This window comes from Dama dama, chromosome 10, assembly GCF_033118175.1.
Source record: "Dama dama isolate Ldn47 chromosome 10, ASM3311817v1, whole genome shotgun sequence".
In the NCBI taxonomy this organism is placed as follows: Eukaryota; Metazoa; Chordata; class Mammalia; order Artiodactyla; family Cervidae; genus Dama; species Dama dama.
In genome coordinates this window covers 3,677,428-3,696,887 of record NC_083690.1, presented here as the reverse complement: position 1 = coordinate 3,696,887, position 19,460 = coordinate 3,677,428, and the positions used below count along the sequence as shown (strand labels likewise).

The 19,460-nt window shown below is 46.9% G+C and overlaps 1 protein-coding gene across 1 annotated transcript in view; it reads right to left on the bottom strand.

Annotated features, from left to right (window-relative positions):
• Positions 1-1,728: 1,728 nt before the first annotated feature.
• Positions 1,729-19,460, bottom strand: part of LOC133063989 (ATP-binding cassette sub-family A member 17-like) — an 86,606-nt gene continuing 68,874 nt past the window's right edge. The window contains exons 23-30 of the mRNA XM_061153930.1: positions 16,011-16,189; positions 15,243-15,368; positions 12,145-12,339; positions 4,330-4,517; positions 3,222-3,392; positions 2,800-2,990; positions 2,590-2,663; positions 1,729-2,112 (exon numbers count right to left, since the gene is read on the bottom strand). Of these exons, the coding sequence (XP_061009913.1) occupies positions 1,735-2,112; positions 2,590-2,663; positions 2,800-2,990; positions 3,222-3,392; positions 4,330-4,517; positions 12,145-12,339; positions 15,243-15,368; positions 16,011-16,189 (1,502 nt within the window). The 3' untranslated portion in view covers positions 1,729-1,734. The remainder of the gene's footprint in view (positions 2,113-2,589; positions 2,664-2,799; positions 2,991-3,221; positions 3,393-4,329; positions 4,518-12,144; positions 12,340-15,242; positions 15,369-16,010; positions 16,190-19,460) is intronic.

The window sequence follows — 19,460 nt, the reverse complement described above, 5'->3', positions numbered from 1 at the left end:
GTCCTCAACACCTCCTCGCGGTCAGTTGGGAGCCCACTAAAACCGAAGAGCACATCTGCTTGCTTTAGTGGCGGCAACATTCTGTTCACCCAGGTATCAGGCAGTGCCCACCGGGCCTTGTCTTTCAGGAACCATCTCACATCCCACCTCCTCCAGTGAGATATTCTGACAAGGAAAGAAATGCGACTTCTGGGAGAAGTGCTTGATGGCCGAGGACACTGGTTTTTCCCAGAGAAGCTAGGGAACCTGGGTCAAGGTTCTCTTCTTACCCTCTTCCCGAGGCCTCAAACTGTGCTCTGTCCCCCCACCCCTCACGCTGCTCTCTGAACTCCATCAGGGTACTCGTTCTGTGCTCAGCAGCTGAACACACACTGGAGCCAAGGTGCAAAGCCTCCAAGCCAGTCTGGAGTAGGAGACAAGTGAACAGACGATCACAGCCGGCTATGAGGAAGCCGGGGTGAGGAGGTGGGGGTGGTGTGTGCAGAGGAGGAGTGGGTAGGGCAGAGCAAGCCTGGGGCCTGTCCACACTGGAGGAGGGGGAATCCTCGGGCCTGAGGGCTTTCAGCCTTCCTCACACACCTGTGTTCCCACTGGTTACAGTTTCCCTGCTTGGTACTTTGTTGTCCTCCCCCTGCACTGTTACTTTGTTGCCGGACTCCTCAAGGCAGAGGCCCAGGCTCTGAGCAGTCACAGGAAAGATGGGTATGCAGCTGTACATAAGGACGCTGTGCTTCTGGGGAATGTTGCGTTGGGGTGGGAAGTGGGGCCAGGGACAGCAGACACCACACTCCCTCCCAGAGCTTGGCTAAGAAGGGACGGAGAGGGCTACCTGCAAAGGAGCCCAGCGGGGCTTGTGAGAGGGGCTGGCGTGACCACGCTGGAGGAGCAGCTGTGTGCCTGGGCCCTTCTTGGAGGGCCGTTGTGACAAAAAGGCAGGGCCACACTCAGGCTTGATGGTCCCAGCTCACAGCCTTCGCTCACTGCCTCTCAGGCCCGAGCTGCATCAGAACACAGATTGCTGGACCTCACCCCCCAAATTTCTGATTCAACGGTGCTGGGGTGGGGCGCAAGAACCTGCATTTCTAACAAGTTTCTGAAGAGGTGGATGCTTCCAGTCAGGAACCCCACTTGAGAACTTCTGCCTGAGGTGAATCCTGGCTCTGCCATCAGCTGACCGTGGAAAGTTGCTGGATGTCTCTAGGTCTCAGCTTACTCTTCCAGGCAATGGAGATAATAATTATGACTACAACACAGGTTGATAGAGGGCCACACACAGGTTAGGGTTAGTGTTAGGGCCAGGGCAGAGAACAGATGGAGCCACACAAATTGAAATATTGAAAAATGGTGACTTAGGTTTGCAAACTTCTCTTGCCTCCTACTTTCAGAAGCACGGCCCTGTTACACCGCGCTCAGAAGCACGGCCCTCTTACAGCCATGGTCACCCCCAGGCCTTCGTGCTCCTGAAGGGATGTGACAGGTGTCCCTCTGATCCCACGGCCAGGTCTCAGTGTGGCTGCAGGCCACCCATATGTGATCCAAGGGGATCCCTTTCCACAGAAACGGACCTGGATTCTCCACCAGGCCTCTAAGGCTGGTGCCCTCAATCTGGCAGAAAGCCAACCCACCCCTCCACCCCCAAGCTGAGCTTACTGGGTCTTCAGGTTGCCTCTGTACGCCTTGCAGCCCATGGCAGGCTGTGTGCACTCGGGCTAACCTGGCACAGGGAACTCTTTATTATAGCAAGGCAGTCTTTGAGGGATGTGGCGAGGGAGGCTGGGAGGCAGGTGGAGAGCGAGGCAGAGACGGTGGCTGGGATGAAGACCTGAAGGGAATTGGAGTGGGAGGCCAGGAGAGAGGCTGGGAGAAATGCTGGGAGGAACATGGAGTAGGGGGTGGAGTGGGAGGTGGAGACAGTTGCTGGGAAGAAGAGGGAGAGAGAAGTCGACCGGGAGACGCGGGGTCTGCGGGCTTGGCCCTCTCTTGTCTGTTACTCCCTTGGGCAGGGGGCACAGGGCAGCTGAAGCTCAGGAAGATGTCCTCCAGGGAGATCTGGTTGACTGAGTAGTCCTCCAACATGTACTTCGTCTTGGCTTGCTCCATAATGCCGAACACCTGTGGGAAGAGGGGGGCCGCTGTGGACAGCAGGCACAGGGGAGCGGGGGCGGACGCAGCAAGGGGTGGGAAGAGGAAGGGTCTTTGAGATTGTTACACAGCCCCCAGAGGCCCATTCCTCTCTCAGCTGCTCCCAGACCACCTCTCAGGCAGGCAGTCCTGCGGAATTCAGCTGTCTGCGATCGCAGGGAAAGGGACCTGGCTGGGAGTGGTGCCAGAGGCAGAGGTCCCACAGGGTCTTGGCTTGCTGTGTGCCCTGGGCATGTGGCGTGCCCTCTTTGAGCCAGCTCCCCTCTCTGTGAGATGAGGGGGCGGGAGGAGCTGATCTCTGAGGTCCCTTCCAGTTCAAATATTCTTATCAACATTTTCTATGAAATTCACATGAATGTTGCAGCAGGGCTGAATTGGACTTCCACTGGAGAGAACTCAGTGCACAACATCAGAGGTGTGCTCCCTGATGTCCAGGTATGTGCTCACCTTTGCCCAGCTGAGGTCATCGCCGGGCAGGTGGTAATGGACCATCCCTTGGTGCTCATCCTCCAGGACGCTGCCTACACATAGGAGAGACCATGTCACCCTGAGGGCCAGGCTGGATGGCCAGGGGAGGGTGGCCTTGGCCCCCGAATTGTGACTCTCATCCCAGTGCTCAGGGATGCACAGACGCACGGCGCCCTCTGCGGCACATACCTGGGAAGGTCAGGCCCACGAACGCCTTGAACTCCTCCAGTGTCTCCTGCTGCCCGTCACTCCGGATCTTGGCCCGTAGGGAGTAGCCGCTGCCAAACTTGCTCTTGAGGTGCTGTGGGCTGCCCAGGCACTTGAACTGACCCTGCACCATGATGGCCAGCCGGGTGCACAAGGCTTCACACTCCTCCATGCTGGGGAGAGGGGGCGGAGCCTGATATAGCATCGGGGAATGCTGATGCCCGCCCTCCACGTCAAAACCGTGCACCTGGGAGAGTGCTGACGCCCAGATCAAGCTGTTCCTGATTCCCACGTGCAGGGTGTGGCCCACTCGCCTCACAGACTCTTCACCAGAGGCTGACAGATCTTCTGTTCACCCAGCCCTTCCCAGCCCACCCGTCCCACAGCCCCCATCCTGGCTGGACCTGTGGGAGGTGATGATGATGGCCTTGCCGGACTTTCGGGCCCGTGCCACAGTGCCCCAGAGCAGACGCCGGGCCACAGGGTCCATGCCAGTGGATGGCTCGTCCAGGAAGATGACCACAGGCTCTCCCAGCAGGGCAATGCCAGCACTCAGCTTCCGCCTGTTGCCGCCGCTGGGGCCAAGGGGGAGAAATTGGGTGACTGGCAACCCTAAGTTTCCAGAAGTGCAATCTTCCCTGCATTTTCCTTTGTTAAGAAAGTGTTCATGTGCCCTGGTGGGGTGCTCAGTCACATGACCCACTACCCTCCCCCAGGGATACATTATGACTCAGCTGTCTACTCAGCATCTAAACCATTCTCCTGGGCATAGGGATCGGTCCAGGCTGAGCACATGGTCCGTGGATCTCCTCTGAGGGCCTCTATGGGTGTCACAGGGTAAGGGCATAGAACTGTTTTAGCTCATTTCTTTTAACGAACACATAGCATTTATGATGTAAAGGTACTTCCCAAATGTTAATTCATTTAATCATCAAAAGATGCAGGGAAACATGAAAACAAGATTGAAACAGAAGTTAACAGAAGAAAGAGGGCACCATCCTCTAACTCCTGGGCGCCCTGACTCCCAGTCCTGCTAACAGTCTGCAGGGGCGCTGTGCACAGCTCAAGGGGTGGCCTGGGACTTGGGACCGAGTAGCCTTGCTTCGTTTAAGCTAACTGGAATTGGGTTAGGATCACTGGTGACAGAAGACCCAGGAAGTCCCCACGCTCTTCAGCAGAACATCAGCTGCTCAGACGGCTCGCACAGAGCAGGGTGCGGGAGTGCCACAGGTCAGAAGCCCTTGTGAAGCGGCAGGAAGAGTAACAGCTGTGGTGCGTCAGCCAATCCTCAGCCAGGTAACCAGAGGAAGCAGGGCCATGGGACAGCCCAGGCCGTTGACCCATTCTCACAGGGGAGGAAGGCCACCTCTCTGGAAACCTGTGCAGTGGTGAGGACCATACAGCTCCCCCAGGCACAGAGCCAGCAGGCCTTGCCCTACCCCCCAGCACTGAACAGAACCAGAGGACATCTTATTTCAGGACAGGGAGGACCGAGGGAGCCCCGAGTCTCACCTGTAGGTCCTCACCAATTTGTCGGCGTACGTGTACATGAGCAAGTCATCAAGAATTTGGTCCACACAGGAGCTGATGTGACGCTCAGGGATACCCCGGAGCCGGGAGAACATGACCAGCGTCTCCTTGCCCGTCATGTGGTCCAGCAGGGCATCAACCTGGGGACAGTAGCCGATCCACTGTCGCACCTGGAGTTGGAGCACAGCCCAAGGGGAAGGCGGGTCAGAAGGAAAGCTGCCCACTGGGCAGGTGCCTGGCCTCTGCCTCATGCACACCCACAAGTGCCAGGTGAACACACGTGTGCCAGGGGCCACCAGTGACATTTGGGAGCCTGGATGCAGCACTGGCTTCTAGTGTGAATCCCGACCCCAGAGGGTGCACGTGGGTCTGGAGTGCTTACAAACCTGCCTGCCCGGCAGGAAATCTCAATGTCCAGAGTTGCCCTATCTCTTGTCACGTTTCAAGTGTATGGTCAGCAGAAGACACTTTATTTCTTCCCGTTTAAGCATATTTTCTATTAGACAAGTAACCCACAAATACATTTTCTTTGTGAGGATGCTGGAGTTTCTTGTCCGGGGCCTGCCCCAGGTGGTGCAGTCACATCAAGGTGCACTTCCAGACTTCTGCATGGCTGTGTAAAACACAACTGGATTATCTTTATTTACCATTCTGCACTTACCATTTTACCATTCTATCATTTTAATTCAATATTATGTATTAAACATCTTGCTTGGTCAGTAAATATTAATACAAACCTATTTCAACTTGGGCTTCCCAGGTAGCACAGTGGTAGAGAATCTGTCTGCCAAAGGAGGAGGCACAAGAGACACAGTTTCTTTCAATCCCTGAGTTGGGAAGATCCCCTGGAGAAGGAAATGGCAAGCCACTCCAGTATTCTTGCCTGGAAAATCCCATTGACAGAGGAGCCTGATCATGGGGTCGCAGAGAGTTGGACACTACTGAGCAACTGAGCACACAAGCCTATTCCAACTCAGTTTGATTGCGACTCAATCATTCAGATTTGGATTGGCTGTTTATAAAAGATTCAGGCACATGTGTGATATTTCTGAGTTTTTGCTGTTATGAATTTGCAGCAAACCAGGCTCCTCTGTCCATGGGATTCTCCAGGCAAGAATACCGGAGTGGGTGGCATGCCCTCTTCCAGGGGAGTTGACCATAAATGCATGGGTTTATTTCTGAGCTCTCTATTCTGTTCCATTGATCTATGTGTCTGTTTTAAGCCAGTACCATATAGTTTTGATTACTGGAGCTTTGTAGTATAGTCTGAAGTCAGGGAGCATGATACCTCTAGCTCTTTTATCTCAAGACAGTTTGTTGATATTTTTAAAAAAATCATGAGTGGGTACTGAATTTTCATCCAATGCTTTTTCTGCTTCTATTGATAAATATTTTCCTCCTTTCATCTATGAAGGTAGTGCTTTATACTGGTAGATTTCCTACTGTTAAATCTTACTTACATTTCTGGAATTAGCCTGACAATTGTAATTTTTATTCTTTCAATATCCTGCTGAATTTCTATTGTCAATATCTTCAGTTCAGTTCAGTTCAGTAGCTCAGTCGTGTCTGACTCTGAGACACCATGTACTGCAGCACACCATGCTTCCCTGTCCATCACCAACTCCTGGAGCTTGCTCAAACTCATGTCCATTGAGTCGGTGATGCCATCCAACCATCTCATCCTCTGTTGCCCTCTTCTCCTCCTGCCTTCAATCTTTCCCAGCATCAGGGTCTTTTCCAATGGGTCAGTTCTTCACATCAGTTGGCCAAAGTATCAGAGGTTCAGCTTCAGCATCAGTCCTTCCAGTGAATATTCAGAACTGATTTCCTTTAGGATGGACTGGTTGGATCTCCTTGCAGTCCAGGGGACTCTTAAGAGTCTTCTCCAACACCACAGTTCAAAAGTGCTCAGCTTTCTTTATGGTCCAACTCTCACATCCATACATGACTACTGGAAAACCAATAGCTTTGATTAGACGGACCTTTGTCAGCAAAGTAATGTCTCTGCTTTTTAATATGCTGTCCAGGTTGGTCATAGCTTTTCTTCCAAGGAGCAAGCATCTTTTAATTTCATGGCTGCAGTCACCCTCTGCAGTGATTTTGCAGCCCAAGAAAATAAAGTCTGTCACCGTTTGCATTGTTTCCTCATCTATTTGCCATGAAGTGACGGGACCAGATGCCATGATCTTAGTTTTTTGTATATGTGCTGCCGAAGGGAGCACATGATCTTAGTTTTCTGAATGTTGAGCTTTAAGCCAACTTTTTCACTCTCCTCTTTCACTTTCATCAAGAGGCTCTTTAGGCCCTCGTTCTGCCATTAGGGTGGTGTCATCTGCATATCTGAGGTTATTGATATTTCTCCCAGCAATCTTGATTCCATCTTGTGCTTCATCCAGCCCAGCATTTTGCATGATGTACTCTGCATGTAAGTTAAACAAACAGGGTGACAATATACAACTTTGACATACTCCTTTCCCAATTTGGAAGCAGTCTGCTGTTCCATGTCTGGTTCTAACTGTTGCTTCTTGACCTGCATACAGATTTCTCAGGAGGCAGGTCAGGAGGTCTGGTATTCCCATCTCTTGAAGAATTTTCCACAGTCTGTTGTGATCCACACACACAAAGGCTTTGGCATAGTCAATAAAGAAGAAGTAGATGTATTTCTGGAACTCTCTTGCTTTTTCAATGATCCAGTGGATGTTGGCAATTTGATCTCTGCTTCCTCTGCCTTTTCTAAATCCACCTTGAACATCTGGAAGTTCACGGGTCACATACTGTTGAAGCCTCACTTGGATAAATTTGAGCATTACTTTGCTAGTGTGTGAGATGAGTGCAATTGTGTGGTAGTTTGAACATTCTTTGGCATTGCCTTTCTTTGGGATTGGAATGAAAACTGACCTTTTCCAGTCCTGTGGCCACTGCTGAGTTTTCCAAACTTGTTGGCATATTGAGTGTAACACTTTCACAGCACCATCTTTTAGGACTTGAAATAGCTCAGCTGGAATTCCATCACCTCCGCTAGCTTTGTTCATAGTGATGCTTCCTAAGGCCCACTTGACTTCAGACTCCAGGATGTCTGGCTCTAGGTGAGTGATCACACTATCATGGTTATCTGGGTCATGAAGATCTTTTTTGTATAGTTCTTCTGTGTATTCTTGCCACCTCTTCTTAATATCTTCTGCTTCTGTTAGGTCTATACCGCTTCTGTCCTTTATTGTGCCCATCTTTGGATGAAATGTTCCCTTGGTATCTCTAATTTTCTTGAAGAGATCTCTAGTCTTTCCCATTCTATTGTTTTCCTCTATTTCTTTGCATTGATCACTGAGGAAGGCTTTCTTATCTCTCCTTGCTATTCTCTGGAACTCTGCATTCAAATGGGTATATCTTTCCTTTTCTCCTTTGCCTTTCTCTTCTTTTCTCAGCTATCTAAATATCTTACTTAAGGCTTTATGTTCCTATATGAAGTTGGCCTATGGCTCATGTTGGACACTGTCTTTGTATGATTTTCACTTCAGATTGGGTAACACCCCGCCTTCTGTGATTCGGAAGAGATGTACAAGAAGGAAATAACTGCTTGGTGGTGGCTGGTAGACTTGCCCATCAATCCCTTTTAGTGTGGACTCTTTTAAGAAAGGGTAGATCTTCAGTCATTATTTCAACTTTACCTCCAGTGTTGGTCTATATAGGCTTTCAACTTTGTGAACAAATTTTTGGATAGAAGGCTTGAAAATGTTATAATTTGATGCAAAGAAAATTAAGGAATGTGCTGTTTCTTACATACCTGAGTCTGGAGTAAGCCTACTGCCATGGGATGGCCACGGAGCCCTGCTCAGAGCACGGAGGCCCCACGGACCAGGGAAAGTCCCACAGTGGAGCTGAATGATTCTGAGACAGTGAATGACTTTGACAAAAATGAATGTGGACACTCAAAAGTCACTGTTGACTTTTGCCATACCAGCAGATTCTGAAAAGAATTGTTGTTGTTGTTCAGTTGCTAAGTTGTGTCTGACTCTTTGCGACTCCTTGGACTGCAGCACGCCAGGCTTCCCTGTCCTTCACTGTCTCCCAGAGTTTGCTCAAATTCATGTCCACTGAGTCTGTGATGCCATCTAACCACCTCATCCTCTGTTGCCCCCTTCACCTGCTCTCAATCTTTCCCAGCATCAGGGATCTTTTCCAATGAGTCGGCTCTTCACATGTGATAAGAATATATTTTAGGAAATGTGAAAGAATGTTTAAAAATACTTGCACATGTAAAGGGTGGTAAGCAGAAAGCTCACAAAGGAAGAGAGCAAGGATATAGATTTGTTTGAGTTTGCTAATGAGATTAATCCATGTGGGATTTCTAGGAGAAAGTGAAGTGAGGAGCATATTGAACTACATTTCCTACCATGAATTTTCACAAATTTCCAGGAGGTGATATGCAGACAGATTCCAGGAAGACGGAAATCCAGTTTCTTGCCAGTCAGACAGGAGGAGGGTCTTATAGGCAGATGCCGCTTGATTTTAAATAATACAAAGAAATGTAACATTCCTTTTCATCTGAGTTTACAGAGCCGATTTGTACTTGCCTCTCAGTGAGCTTCAACAAGTTGGATGGATGACTGGTGATGATAAGGCTAGTGGGTAGGTCTGTCATGACCACCTGCCCTCACCCTGTCTTGTGGTGTCTTTTATTCCATTGCTTGTTCATTCCTTCTTCCTTTTTTTAGTAATAGCTTATTGAGATATAATTCACGTATCATACAATTCATTCATCAAATGTGTTCAATTCAGTGGCTTTTAGTATATTCACACTGGTGGTCCATGATCACAGTCAATTTTATAACATGGCATCACTCCTCCCCAGAGAAACTTCAAATCCATGAAAAGTTATTACCCATTTTCCCCAGAACGCCCAACCCCTGGCAACCATCAATTTGCTTATCACCATGGATTTGCCTGTTCTGGATGTTTCAATATAAACAGAATCACACAATCTGTGCCCTTTCGTGATCTGCTTCTTTCACTCTGCATCACGTATTCAAGGTCCATTCGTAGTGTAGCGTATGTCAGTGCTTCATTCCTTCTTTATGGTTGAATGATATCCTAGCGCACGGATAGATCACATTTTGTTTATCCATTCATCTGTTTGTTGGTGGACATAGGGTTGATTCTACCTCTTGGCTACTGTGAAAAATGCTGCCATGAACATTCATGTACAAATTTTTGTGTGAATGTATTAACAGTTTTTTAGTTCTCTTGGATATATATACCTAGGAGTGAAACTGCTGGGTCATATGGAACTCTGTTTTAACCTTTGAGTATCTTCTCTAATAATCTCAATCTTCTAATTGAAGTCTTTCATCCATTTATAAGTAATGTAATTACTAATATAATTGGATTTAAATCTACCATCTTATTAGGGCTATCTACTTGTCCCATATGTTCTATATTCCTTTTTCTCTCTTACTTTGTCTCCTATTGCATTGATTATTTTTTATGATCCACAGGGCTGCTTGAGAGTCTTCATGACATGGCCGTTAGTCTTCTCCAGAGTGAGTGGTGTGAAGGGGAGTATAATCAAAAGAGAAGCTGCAGTGTCCCTCATGACCCAGTCTCAAAAGTGACATACCACTTCTTCCACAGTATTCCATCAGTCACACAGACCAACCCTGGTACCATCTGGGGTGATCTTCTTAAGGGTGTAAATCTCAGGAGGGTTACTAGGGGCTGTCTTGAAGGTATACCACAATGTCTCTTATCTTCTTCTGTATATTTGTTTTCTACACTTTGATTCTCCATGCTTCATTCTAAATTATTTTTTGCGGGGAGGAGTTGCTATTTAGGTACACATGTGTGGTTTTTTTTTTTTTTTCAATGGGCACCAAACACTGCATTTCAAGTTGTTTCCCGAAATCATTTGAGGCCTAGGATGTGAGCCTCTTCTGCCAGCTTCTCCTGACATTTGCTTCTGCCAGGCACCTGGGAGCACTTGTGATTTAGAGTCACATCAATTCCATTTCAGGGACTGATAAGAGTCCAGGTTGTTCTGCAATGCTTGCATGAACTTGTCTAAGTACAGTTCATCCCTACGCCTGAGTGCAGCCCTCCAGGGTCCTGACTCAAGGAAAGGATGCTTGCACCAGGCCTCCCTATGCCCCAGAAGGCTCATCCTGAACTCCAGTGCGGGCCAGTTCAAAACTAAGGGCAAAAAATATTCAGATCTCAGCAACCCAGCCTTGAATGGGCCACCTCCCTGGGTCCCTGTCCTCCTCTACCTCTTGGCTCATAAGTCTTCACTATCTTTTTAGTTCTCTGAATCCTTCAAAGACCTGTTTCCAAAATTTGGTTCTATTTTTCTAGTTATTAATGACCACCAGGAAAGGGATTAGAGTTACCTGATTTGCCATTACCAAAAGACTTGTCCATAATTTTTAAAATAACAAAAGTTAAAATTAATAGTAAATGGCTCATAGCTATGAGATGCTTATACTGGTTATGGTTGTTTGGCCAAGCAGTGTATGCTAAAAGGTGACAGAGAGTGATAATTACGAGCATGGATTCTGCAACTAGCCCATGTTGATTCTTCCGCTTTCTCTCTAAACTTTATGTTGGTCATGGACAGTAAAGCTAGTACAGTGCATGCCGTGAATGGTACAGCTTCGATTAGACCCCTGTAGTTTGGTCTCCTCATATGCCTGTCATTGAATCCACTGTATACTGACCCCACTCCTCCACCATCATTACACTAAAGTCACTGCATGGCAACGGCTGGTTCTCAAAATCATGAACTCCTCGCAAGTGAGAGTCACTGGGCTTACACAACTGTTGGCATACACTAGGCATTCAAAAATTGTTTCACTGAATTGGTGCCAATAATGGAAGTAGACTCCAAGAAGAGGGTCAGGTGTGAGGGATATATACTAAATTTGACTATGTCTGAGTCAAGCTGTTTAGAAGGGATGTATATGCAGGTCTGAAACACAGGACTGGGATTGGGCTGAGGGTATGGCTACTTGGGAGCCATCAGCAAACAGAAGATAATGGGAGTCAGCATAAAGAATGAGATTGGGGGAGTGGGAACAGTGTGTGTGGAAGAGACAGTGGGCTGATGCTGCGGCCCTGGGGAGCAGTGCAGTCTAATGGGCTGGAGGAAGAAGATCCACCACAGGAGTCTAAGGAAGAAGTGTGAGAAAAGAGCCAGAAGAAAGGGGAAGCTATAGGAGCAAACAAAGGAAAGCTAGAGTGTAAAGGAGAGAAAGGCCTGCAAGAAGAAATGCTTCGGAGAAGGCAAGGAAGCTGAGCTCAAAGTTAGGAGTGGCCTTGGCTCGGGAAGTGCAGTGGGCACAGGGCCAGGGAGAAGAGATTCCAGGGCTCATTGGGAGGGAGCATCCATGGACCATGGCTGCTGGCTGGGTGTCCTGAGTGGTGCCTGGGACAGCGGTAGATGGTGCCATTCACTCCTCCAAGGATCACAGGGGGAGGGGGGGAAGAGATGGCAGTTTGTGGGGACAGCTGATGGCTTTGGGGGTCCACTGGACTTGAGATGCCTTGGGTTTCAGGGACATTTCCAAGGCAATGTTGAATAAGCAGCTTGACATACAATTTGGAGCTCAGAGAAGAGGTCTAGGAAGGAGCTATGGATCTGGGAGTCAGAGATAAATCTGACACCTGGAATTTTCAAAGATGGGTTTCATTCCAGTTCCCTGTCCCCAACCCTCTATAACACCCACAGGTGTATTTCAGCGGACCCTCTTCCTGATACACCCACACCACCCCTAGGTTCATGCCCCCTCGTCTCAGGTCACCGCCTACCTTCCTCAAGTCAGAGCTGAGGCTGATGCTGTTGACAAAGGCGTCCCCAGAGGTGATAGACTCTTCCCCAGTCAGTATCTTGAAAATGGTGGTTTTCCCGGCTCCATTGAGGCCAAGAAGACCAAAGCACTCCTCTGCTTGAACAGTGAAGGAAACCTTGTTCACAGCCAGTGGAGGCACCTTCCTGGAATAGACCTGAGATAGCCAAGATAGAAGACAAGACACCAGTGAGGCGGCCTGGAGCCAGCAGCCCGGAGTTGTCAGCTGCACTCCAGTTCTACCCCCAGGGCCCCAGGACTCCGAGGTATCCAGGCTGGGATCTGCCTTCTCATCCCAGCTGCTGCTCCCAGTGGGCTCAGGAGGTTTTCTCTCTTCCTGCCCCTGCACACTGAGAACATAGTTCTCTAAGATAAGCCTCTTCTCTGCTTTCCTCGAAGCAAAGAAAACCACTTTGATGTTGCCTGAGCTGGTGTCTGGGGGCTTTTTAAAGAATATATAAATTTATTTAATTGGAGGCTAATTACTTTACAATATTGTACTGGTTTTGCCACACATTGACATGAATCCGCCATGGGTGTACATGTGTTCCCCATCCTGAACCCCCCTCCCACCTCCTGCCCGATCCCATCCCTCTGGGTCATCCCAGTGCACCAGCCCCGAGCACCCTGTCTCATGCATCGAACCTGGACTAGCGATTTGTTTCACATATGATAATATACATGTTTCAATGCCATTCTCCCAAATCATCTCACCCTCACCCTCTCCCACAGAGTCCAAAAGACTGTTCTATACATCTGTGTCTCTTTTGCTGTCTCACATACATGGTTATTATTACCATCTTTCTAAATTCCATATATATGTGTTATTATACGCATATTGGTGTTTTTCTTTCTGGCTTATTTCACTCTGTATAATAGGCTCCAGTTTCATCCACCTCATTAGAACTGATTCAAATGTATTCTTTCTAATGGCTGAGTAATATTCCATGGTGTATATGTACCACAGCTTTCTTATCCATTCGTCTGCTGATGGGCATCTAGGTTGCTTCCATGTCCTGGCTATTATAAACAGTGCTGCGATGAACACTGGGGTACGTGTGTCTCTTTCAGATCTGGTTTCCTCAGTGTGTATGCCCAGAAGTGGGATTGCTGGGTCATATGGCAGTTCTATTTCTAGGTTTTTAAGAAATCTCCACACTGTTCTCCATAGCGACTGTACTAGTTTGCATTCCCACCAACAGTGTAAGAGGGTTCCCTTTTCTGCACACCCTCTCCAGCATTTACTGCTTGTAGACTTTTGGATAGCAGCCATTCTGACTGGCGTGTAATAGTACCTCTTTGTGGTTTTGATTTGCATTTCTCTGATAATGAGTGATGTTGAGCATCTTTTCATGTGTTTGCTAGCCATCTGCATGTCTTCTTTGGAGAAATGTCTGTTTAGTTCTTTGGCCCATTTTTTGACTGGATCATTTATTTTTCTGGAATTGAGCTGCAGGAGTTGCTTGTATATTTTTGAGATTAATTCTCTGTCAGTTGCTTCATTTGCTATTATTTTCTCCCAATCTGAAGGCTGTCTTTTCACCTTGCTTATAGTTTCCTTTGTTGTGCAGAAGCTTTTAAGTTTAATTAGGTCCCATTTGCTTATTTTTGCTTTTATTTCCAATATTCTGGGAGGTGGGTCATAAAGGATCCTGCCGTGATTTATGTTGGAGAGTGTTTTGCCTATGTTCTCCTCTAGGAGTTTTATAGTTTCTGGTCTTGTGTTTAGGTCTTTAATCCATTTTATTTTTGTGTATGGTGTTAGAAAGAGTTCTAGTTTCATTCTTTTACAAGTGGTTGACCAGTTTTCCCAGCACCACTTGTTAAAGAGGTTGTCTTTTCTCCACTGTATATTCTTGCCTTCTTTGTCAAAAATAAGGTGTCCATAGGTGCGTGGATTCATCTCTGGGCTATTTTGTTCCATTGGTGTGTATTTCTGTCTTTGTGCCAGTACCATACTGTCTTGGTGACTGTGGCTTTGTAGTAGAGCCTGAAGTCAGGCAGGTTGATTCTGGGGGCTTTTTAACTCCTAGTAACTATAGGGAAACAACTCTCTCTGTCTCTGTCTCCCTTCCTCCCTCTCCGTGTGCATGTCTGTGTGCGTGTGCGTGAGTGTGTGTACATTCCTGGCTGTCTGAAGAATCTCTCAGCACAGTCCCCACGGGCTCTCAGGGAGATTAGCAAGCTTGCTGTGGGCTTTCAGAGCCCACATCCCCTCCTTGGCTCCTCCAGACTGCTTTCTAGATCCAGGAGAGACTCAATCATGTCCAACCTTCAAGGCTTCTGGGGATCCATGGCTCCGGTGCCCCTCCCATCCCAGGCCTCCTTGTCCTCAGGGGCCCCCAGAAGACAATGGGGGGCTGAGGCACTACCTGCTGTCTCTGGGTACAAGAATGAGCTCAGATGCCATCTGTTCACAGCGGAAACCTCTCTCTGAGTCTTTCCCATCGAAACTCATCTGAATCCTCTGCCAGTGCAGTAGTTCCCTTATCCCCGGGGATATGGTCCAAGAATCCCAGTGGGGGCGTGAAACCATGGACACCACAGGACCCTTTACTTACTATGTTTCTCCTATACATACATACCTCTGACAAAGTGTAACTTATAAATTAGGCACAGTAAGAGAATATCCGAATTGCCAATATCACTACCCTTGGGCTTTGGGGTAAGTAAAATGAGAAGTCCTTGAGTACAAGTACTTGATACTGCGATATTGGATCAGATAACTGAGCTGGCAACTAAGTGATGAAACTGTGGACAAGCAGGACAAAGGGGCGGAGTGGAAGGGTTTGAGTTAACCACGCTACCCAGAGCAGCACACAACTTAAAACTTATGAAATGACATTTCTGGAATTTTCCATTTAATATTTTTTGACCATGGTTGACCGCAGGTAGCTGAAACCTCAGAAAGCAAAGCCGCTGATAAATGGGCTCTACACTGTACTCCAAGTCAGCGGGTGGGGTCCTGGAGCCATGATGGCGGCTTCCCTACACAAGGATCCCCAAGAGTAACGGGGATGAAAAGTAAAGTAATGCTTTTCAAGCTACATCGGACTTTACCTTAGATAGTTCTTTAAGGACCAGTGGGTTTTTCTTACACAGATCTTCCCAAGAGTTCTTGATCATGTTTGCTTCCTCTTCCACATCTTGGTCTCCAGGCACAGACTCAGCATTCTGTAAAACAACCTGTTTTTCCCAAGATAAGGATGGCAGGTGTAAGTGCTTTTGCAAGGATAGGAGGGAGACATAAAGGTCCTTCCCCGTAACGTTGTGAAGGTGCCCCAGCCACGCCAGCTCCCATTTGCACACCACCACCCATTCTGAGGGAAAGCTGCAGGCAGGACTGAGTGCATGCTGACACGACTCTGATACGCTGGACAGGAAAGCATTGGTTTTTAAAGAAAATAAAAAAGACTTGAAGCCCAGAGGTGTCAAGATACAACAAATCCCATTTTCTACAGGATTTCCATGATCATGGGGGTGGGGGAGGTGCTTTGCCACTGGAAGATATTCAGGTCAAGAACTGACACAACAGACCTTTCTCCTATCTGGCTCCTGAATGACTGAGGGGAGAGGTGTTACAAGCTGACTAGTTTTAGGTAGTCCATGGCTGGCCAGGGTCACAGGGCCCAGGCCAATGCTCTTCCCCCTTCTCCCCTCAGGGCCTGGGGTCCTGGGGACCTCAGTAACCCCTCTGCCCTGAGGGTGGGTTACACGATCTCCAGGTCCTCTGACTTAAGAGAATCAAGGTCACTGCAGACTGCAGGAATTAAGCTGTGAAGCCAGCCCCTTACCTGTCCTTACAGACTTACACTTGGACTCACTCACCAATTTTTGCTTCCAGTAGAGGCCAGAAAACCTGGCTTTCAGTTCCCATAAGACATTGGTTTCAATGAGGAAAAGCAGGATGAGGTACACGAGCCCTGAGATGGCGAGGGCTGTCAGGTACTTCCCCATCCCGAGAGACTTCCAGGCATAGATGTCCTCCTGGACCACATAGCCCTCTGCTACAATGGGACAAACGGACACGATCTGATTACACAGAGCAGCTAGATTCCTACGATAACAAATGTCATTTAAAAGGAGCATTATTGTCATCAACGTGGTCACTTCACCCCAGATGGGAAACATATACAGTATTCTGCTTTTCTTGCTGGAACCAATGTTTAGCAAAAATTATGCAGTAAAGTAAAAAGACTTCTCCCTGTCCATATGACAGTTACTTGAAATGCAAACTATTTATATGTTTGATTCTTTTATCAATTATTAATCACCCTGTAACTTCAACTGACCACTCATGCAGAAACACTCAGCAGCCTCAAGTCTCCTATTTTAATCTGATTTGCCTACAAATTTTCTTTTAAATACATGCATTTTTAAATTATACAATACACACTCACTGGAAAAGAGAGACACGTCTGAGGTAGAGTCAAGGTACTTCTCCTCTCCCTACAGCTGTTTTATGTGTGTGTGTGTGTGTGTGTATAATATAATACTTCCATACTCTCTGGATATAATCTTTTAAAATACAAGTAGACTGATACTATGCGTTATCTTCTCCAATTCATTTGTTTTGTTTCAGTTCAGTTCAGTCACTCAGTCATGTCCGACTCTTTGCGACCCCATGTACTGCAGCACGCCAGGCTTCCCTGTCCATCACCAACTCCTGGAGCTTACTCAGACTCACATCCAGCGAGTCAGTGATGCCATCCAACTATCTCATCCTCTGTCATCCCCTTCTCCTCCTGCCTTCAATCTTTCCCAGCATCAGGGTCTTTTCCAATGAGTCAGTTCTTCACATCAGGCGGCCAAAGTACTGGAGTTTCAGCTTCAGCATCAATCCTTCCAATGAATATTCAGAACTGATTTCCTTTAGGATGGACTGGTTGGATCTCCTTGCAGTCCAAGGGACTCTCAAGAGTCTTCTCCAACACCACAGTTCAAAAGTGTCAATTTTTTGGCGCTCAGCTTTCTTTATAGTTCAACCCTCACATCCATACAGGGCTATTGGAAAAACCATAGCTTTGATTAGATGGACCTTTGTCGGCAAAGTAATGTCTGTGCTTTTTAAAACGCTGTCCAGTTTGGTCATAGCTTTTCTTCCAAGGAGCAAGCATCTTTTAATTTCATGGCTGCAGTCACCATCTGCAGTGATTTTGGAGCCCAAGAAAATACATTGTCTCACTGTTTCCATTGCTTCCCCACCTATTTGCCATGAAGTGATGGGACCAGATGCCATGATCTTAGGTTTTTTGAATGTTGAGTTTTAAGCCAGCTTTTTCACTCTCCTCTTTCACTTTCATCAAGAGGCTCTTTAGGTCCTCTTCACTTTCTGCCATTAGGGTGGTGTCATCTGCATATCTGAGGTTATTGATATTTCTTCTGGCAATGTTGATTCCAGCTTGTGCTTCATCCGGCCTGGCATTTTGAATGATGTACTCTGCATGTAAGTTAAATAAACAGGGTGACAATATACAGCCTTGATGTACCCCTTTCACGATCTGGAACCAGTCTGTTGGTCCATGTCCAGTTCTAACTGTTGCTTCTTGACCTGCACACAGATTTCTCAGGGGGCAGGTCAGGTGGTCTGGTATTCCCATCTCTTGAAGAATTTTCCACAGTTTGTTGTGATCCACGCAGTCAAAGGCTTTGGCGTAGTCAATAAAGCAGAGTGAAGCCGCTCAGTCGAGTCCGACTCTTAGCGACCCCATGAACTGCAGCCTACCAGGCTCTGCTGTCCATGGGATTTTCCAGGCAAGAGTACTGGAGTGGGTTGCCATTGCCTTCTCCAAATAAAGCAGAAGTAGATGTTTTTCTGGAACTCTCTTGCTTTTTCAATGATCCAATGGATGTTGGCAATTTGATCTCTGCTTCCTCTGCCTTTTCTAAATCCACCTTGAACATCTGGAAGTTCGCGGTTCACGTACTGTTGAAGCCTCACTTGGATAATTTTGAGCATTACTTTGCTAGTGTGTGAGATGAGTGCAATTGTGTGGTAGTCTGAGCATTCTTTGGCATTGCCTTTCTTTGGGATTGGAATGAAAACTGACCTTTTCCAGTCCTGTGGCCACTGCTGAGTTTTCCAAACTTGTTGGCATATTGAGTGTAACACTTTCACAGCACCATCTTTTAGGACTTGAAATAGCTCAGCTGGAATTCCATCACCTTCGCTAGCTTTGTTCATAGTGATGCTTCCTAAGGCCCACTTGACTTCAGACTCCAGGATGTCTGGCTCTAGGTGAGTGATCACACTATCATGGTTATCTGGGTCATGAAGATCTTTTTTGTATAGTTCTTCTGTGTATTCTTGTCACCTCTTCTTAATATCTTCTGCCTCTGTTAGGTCTATACCGCTTCTGTCCTTTATTGTGCCCATCTTTGGATGAAATGTTCCCTTGGTATCTCTAATTTTCTTGAAGAGATCTCTAGTCTTTCCCATTCTATTGTTTTCCTCTATTTCTTTGCATTGATCACTGAGGAAGGCTTTCTTATCTCTCCTTGCTATTCTCTGGAACTCTGCATTCAAATGGGTTTATCTTTCCTTTTCTCCTTTGCGTCACTGGCATGAACTCCTTATTGCCAAATCCAGACTTAAACTGAAGAAAGTAGGGACCTAAATCAAATTCCTTACAATTTTGATTAGACCAATCAGGTGAGACCTAAATCAAATCCCTTCCGATTATACAGTGGAAGTAACAAATAAATTCAAGGGATTAGATCTGATAGACTGAGTGCCTGAAGAACTATGGAAGGAGGTTGTTTTGTTTATGCATATACAACAGACATCGGCCATATCTGGACATACAGATCAAACTAATACAGATCTTTGGCAAAAGCAGATACATGGACGTTATAATGGCTAGTATTACGGTAACTTTGGTTTGTAACTCCACTTTTTGTTTTCTGTGTAACTTAAGAAACTGATGCATAAAAAAACAACAACGAGTCTATGGTTCTGGGCACACAGTAGATAAAGAGGTCTTGTGACATCAGTAATTAAAAGGGATTGGGGACAGGGCTGCATAAGGGTTGTTTTTCTATATTGTTGAAGACAAGCTGATACAAATTCAAATTAGAATGTTAAGGATGTTAAAATGCAATTCCCATGGTAACCACAAAGAAAATAGCTATTGAATATACCCAAGAGGAAATGAGAAAGGAATTAAATGTTTCATGTGAGGTAACTAGAGTAGCCCAACTCAGAGAGTGGAATGGTAGTCGCTAGAGGCTAGGGTGGGGCCGTTACTGTTTCGTGGGTTCAGAATTTCAGTTCTGCAA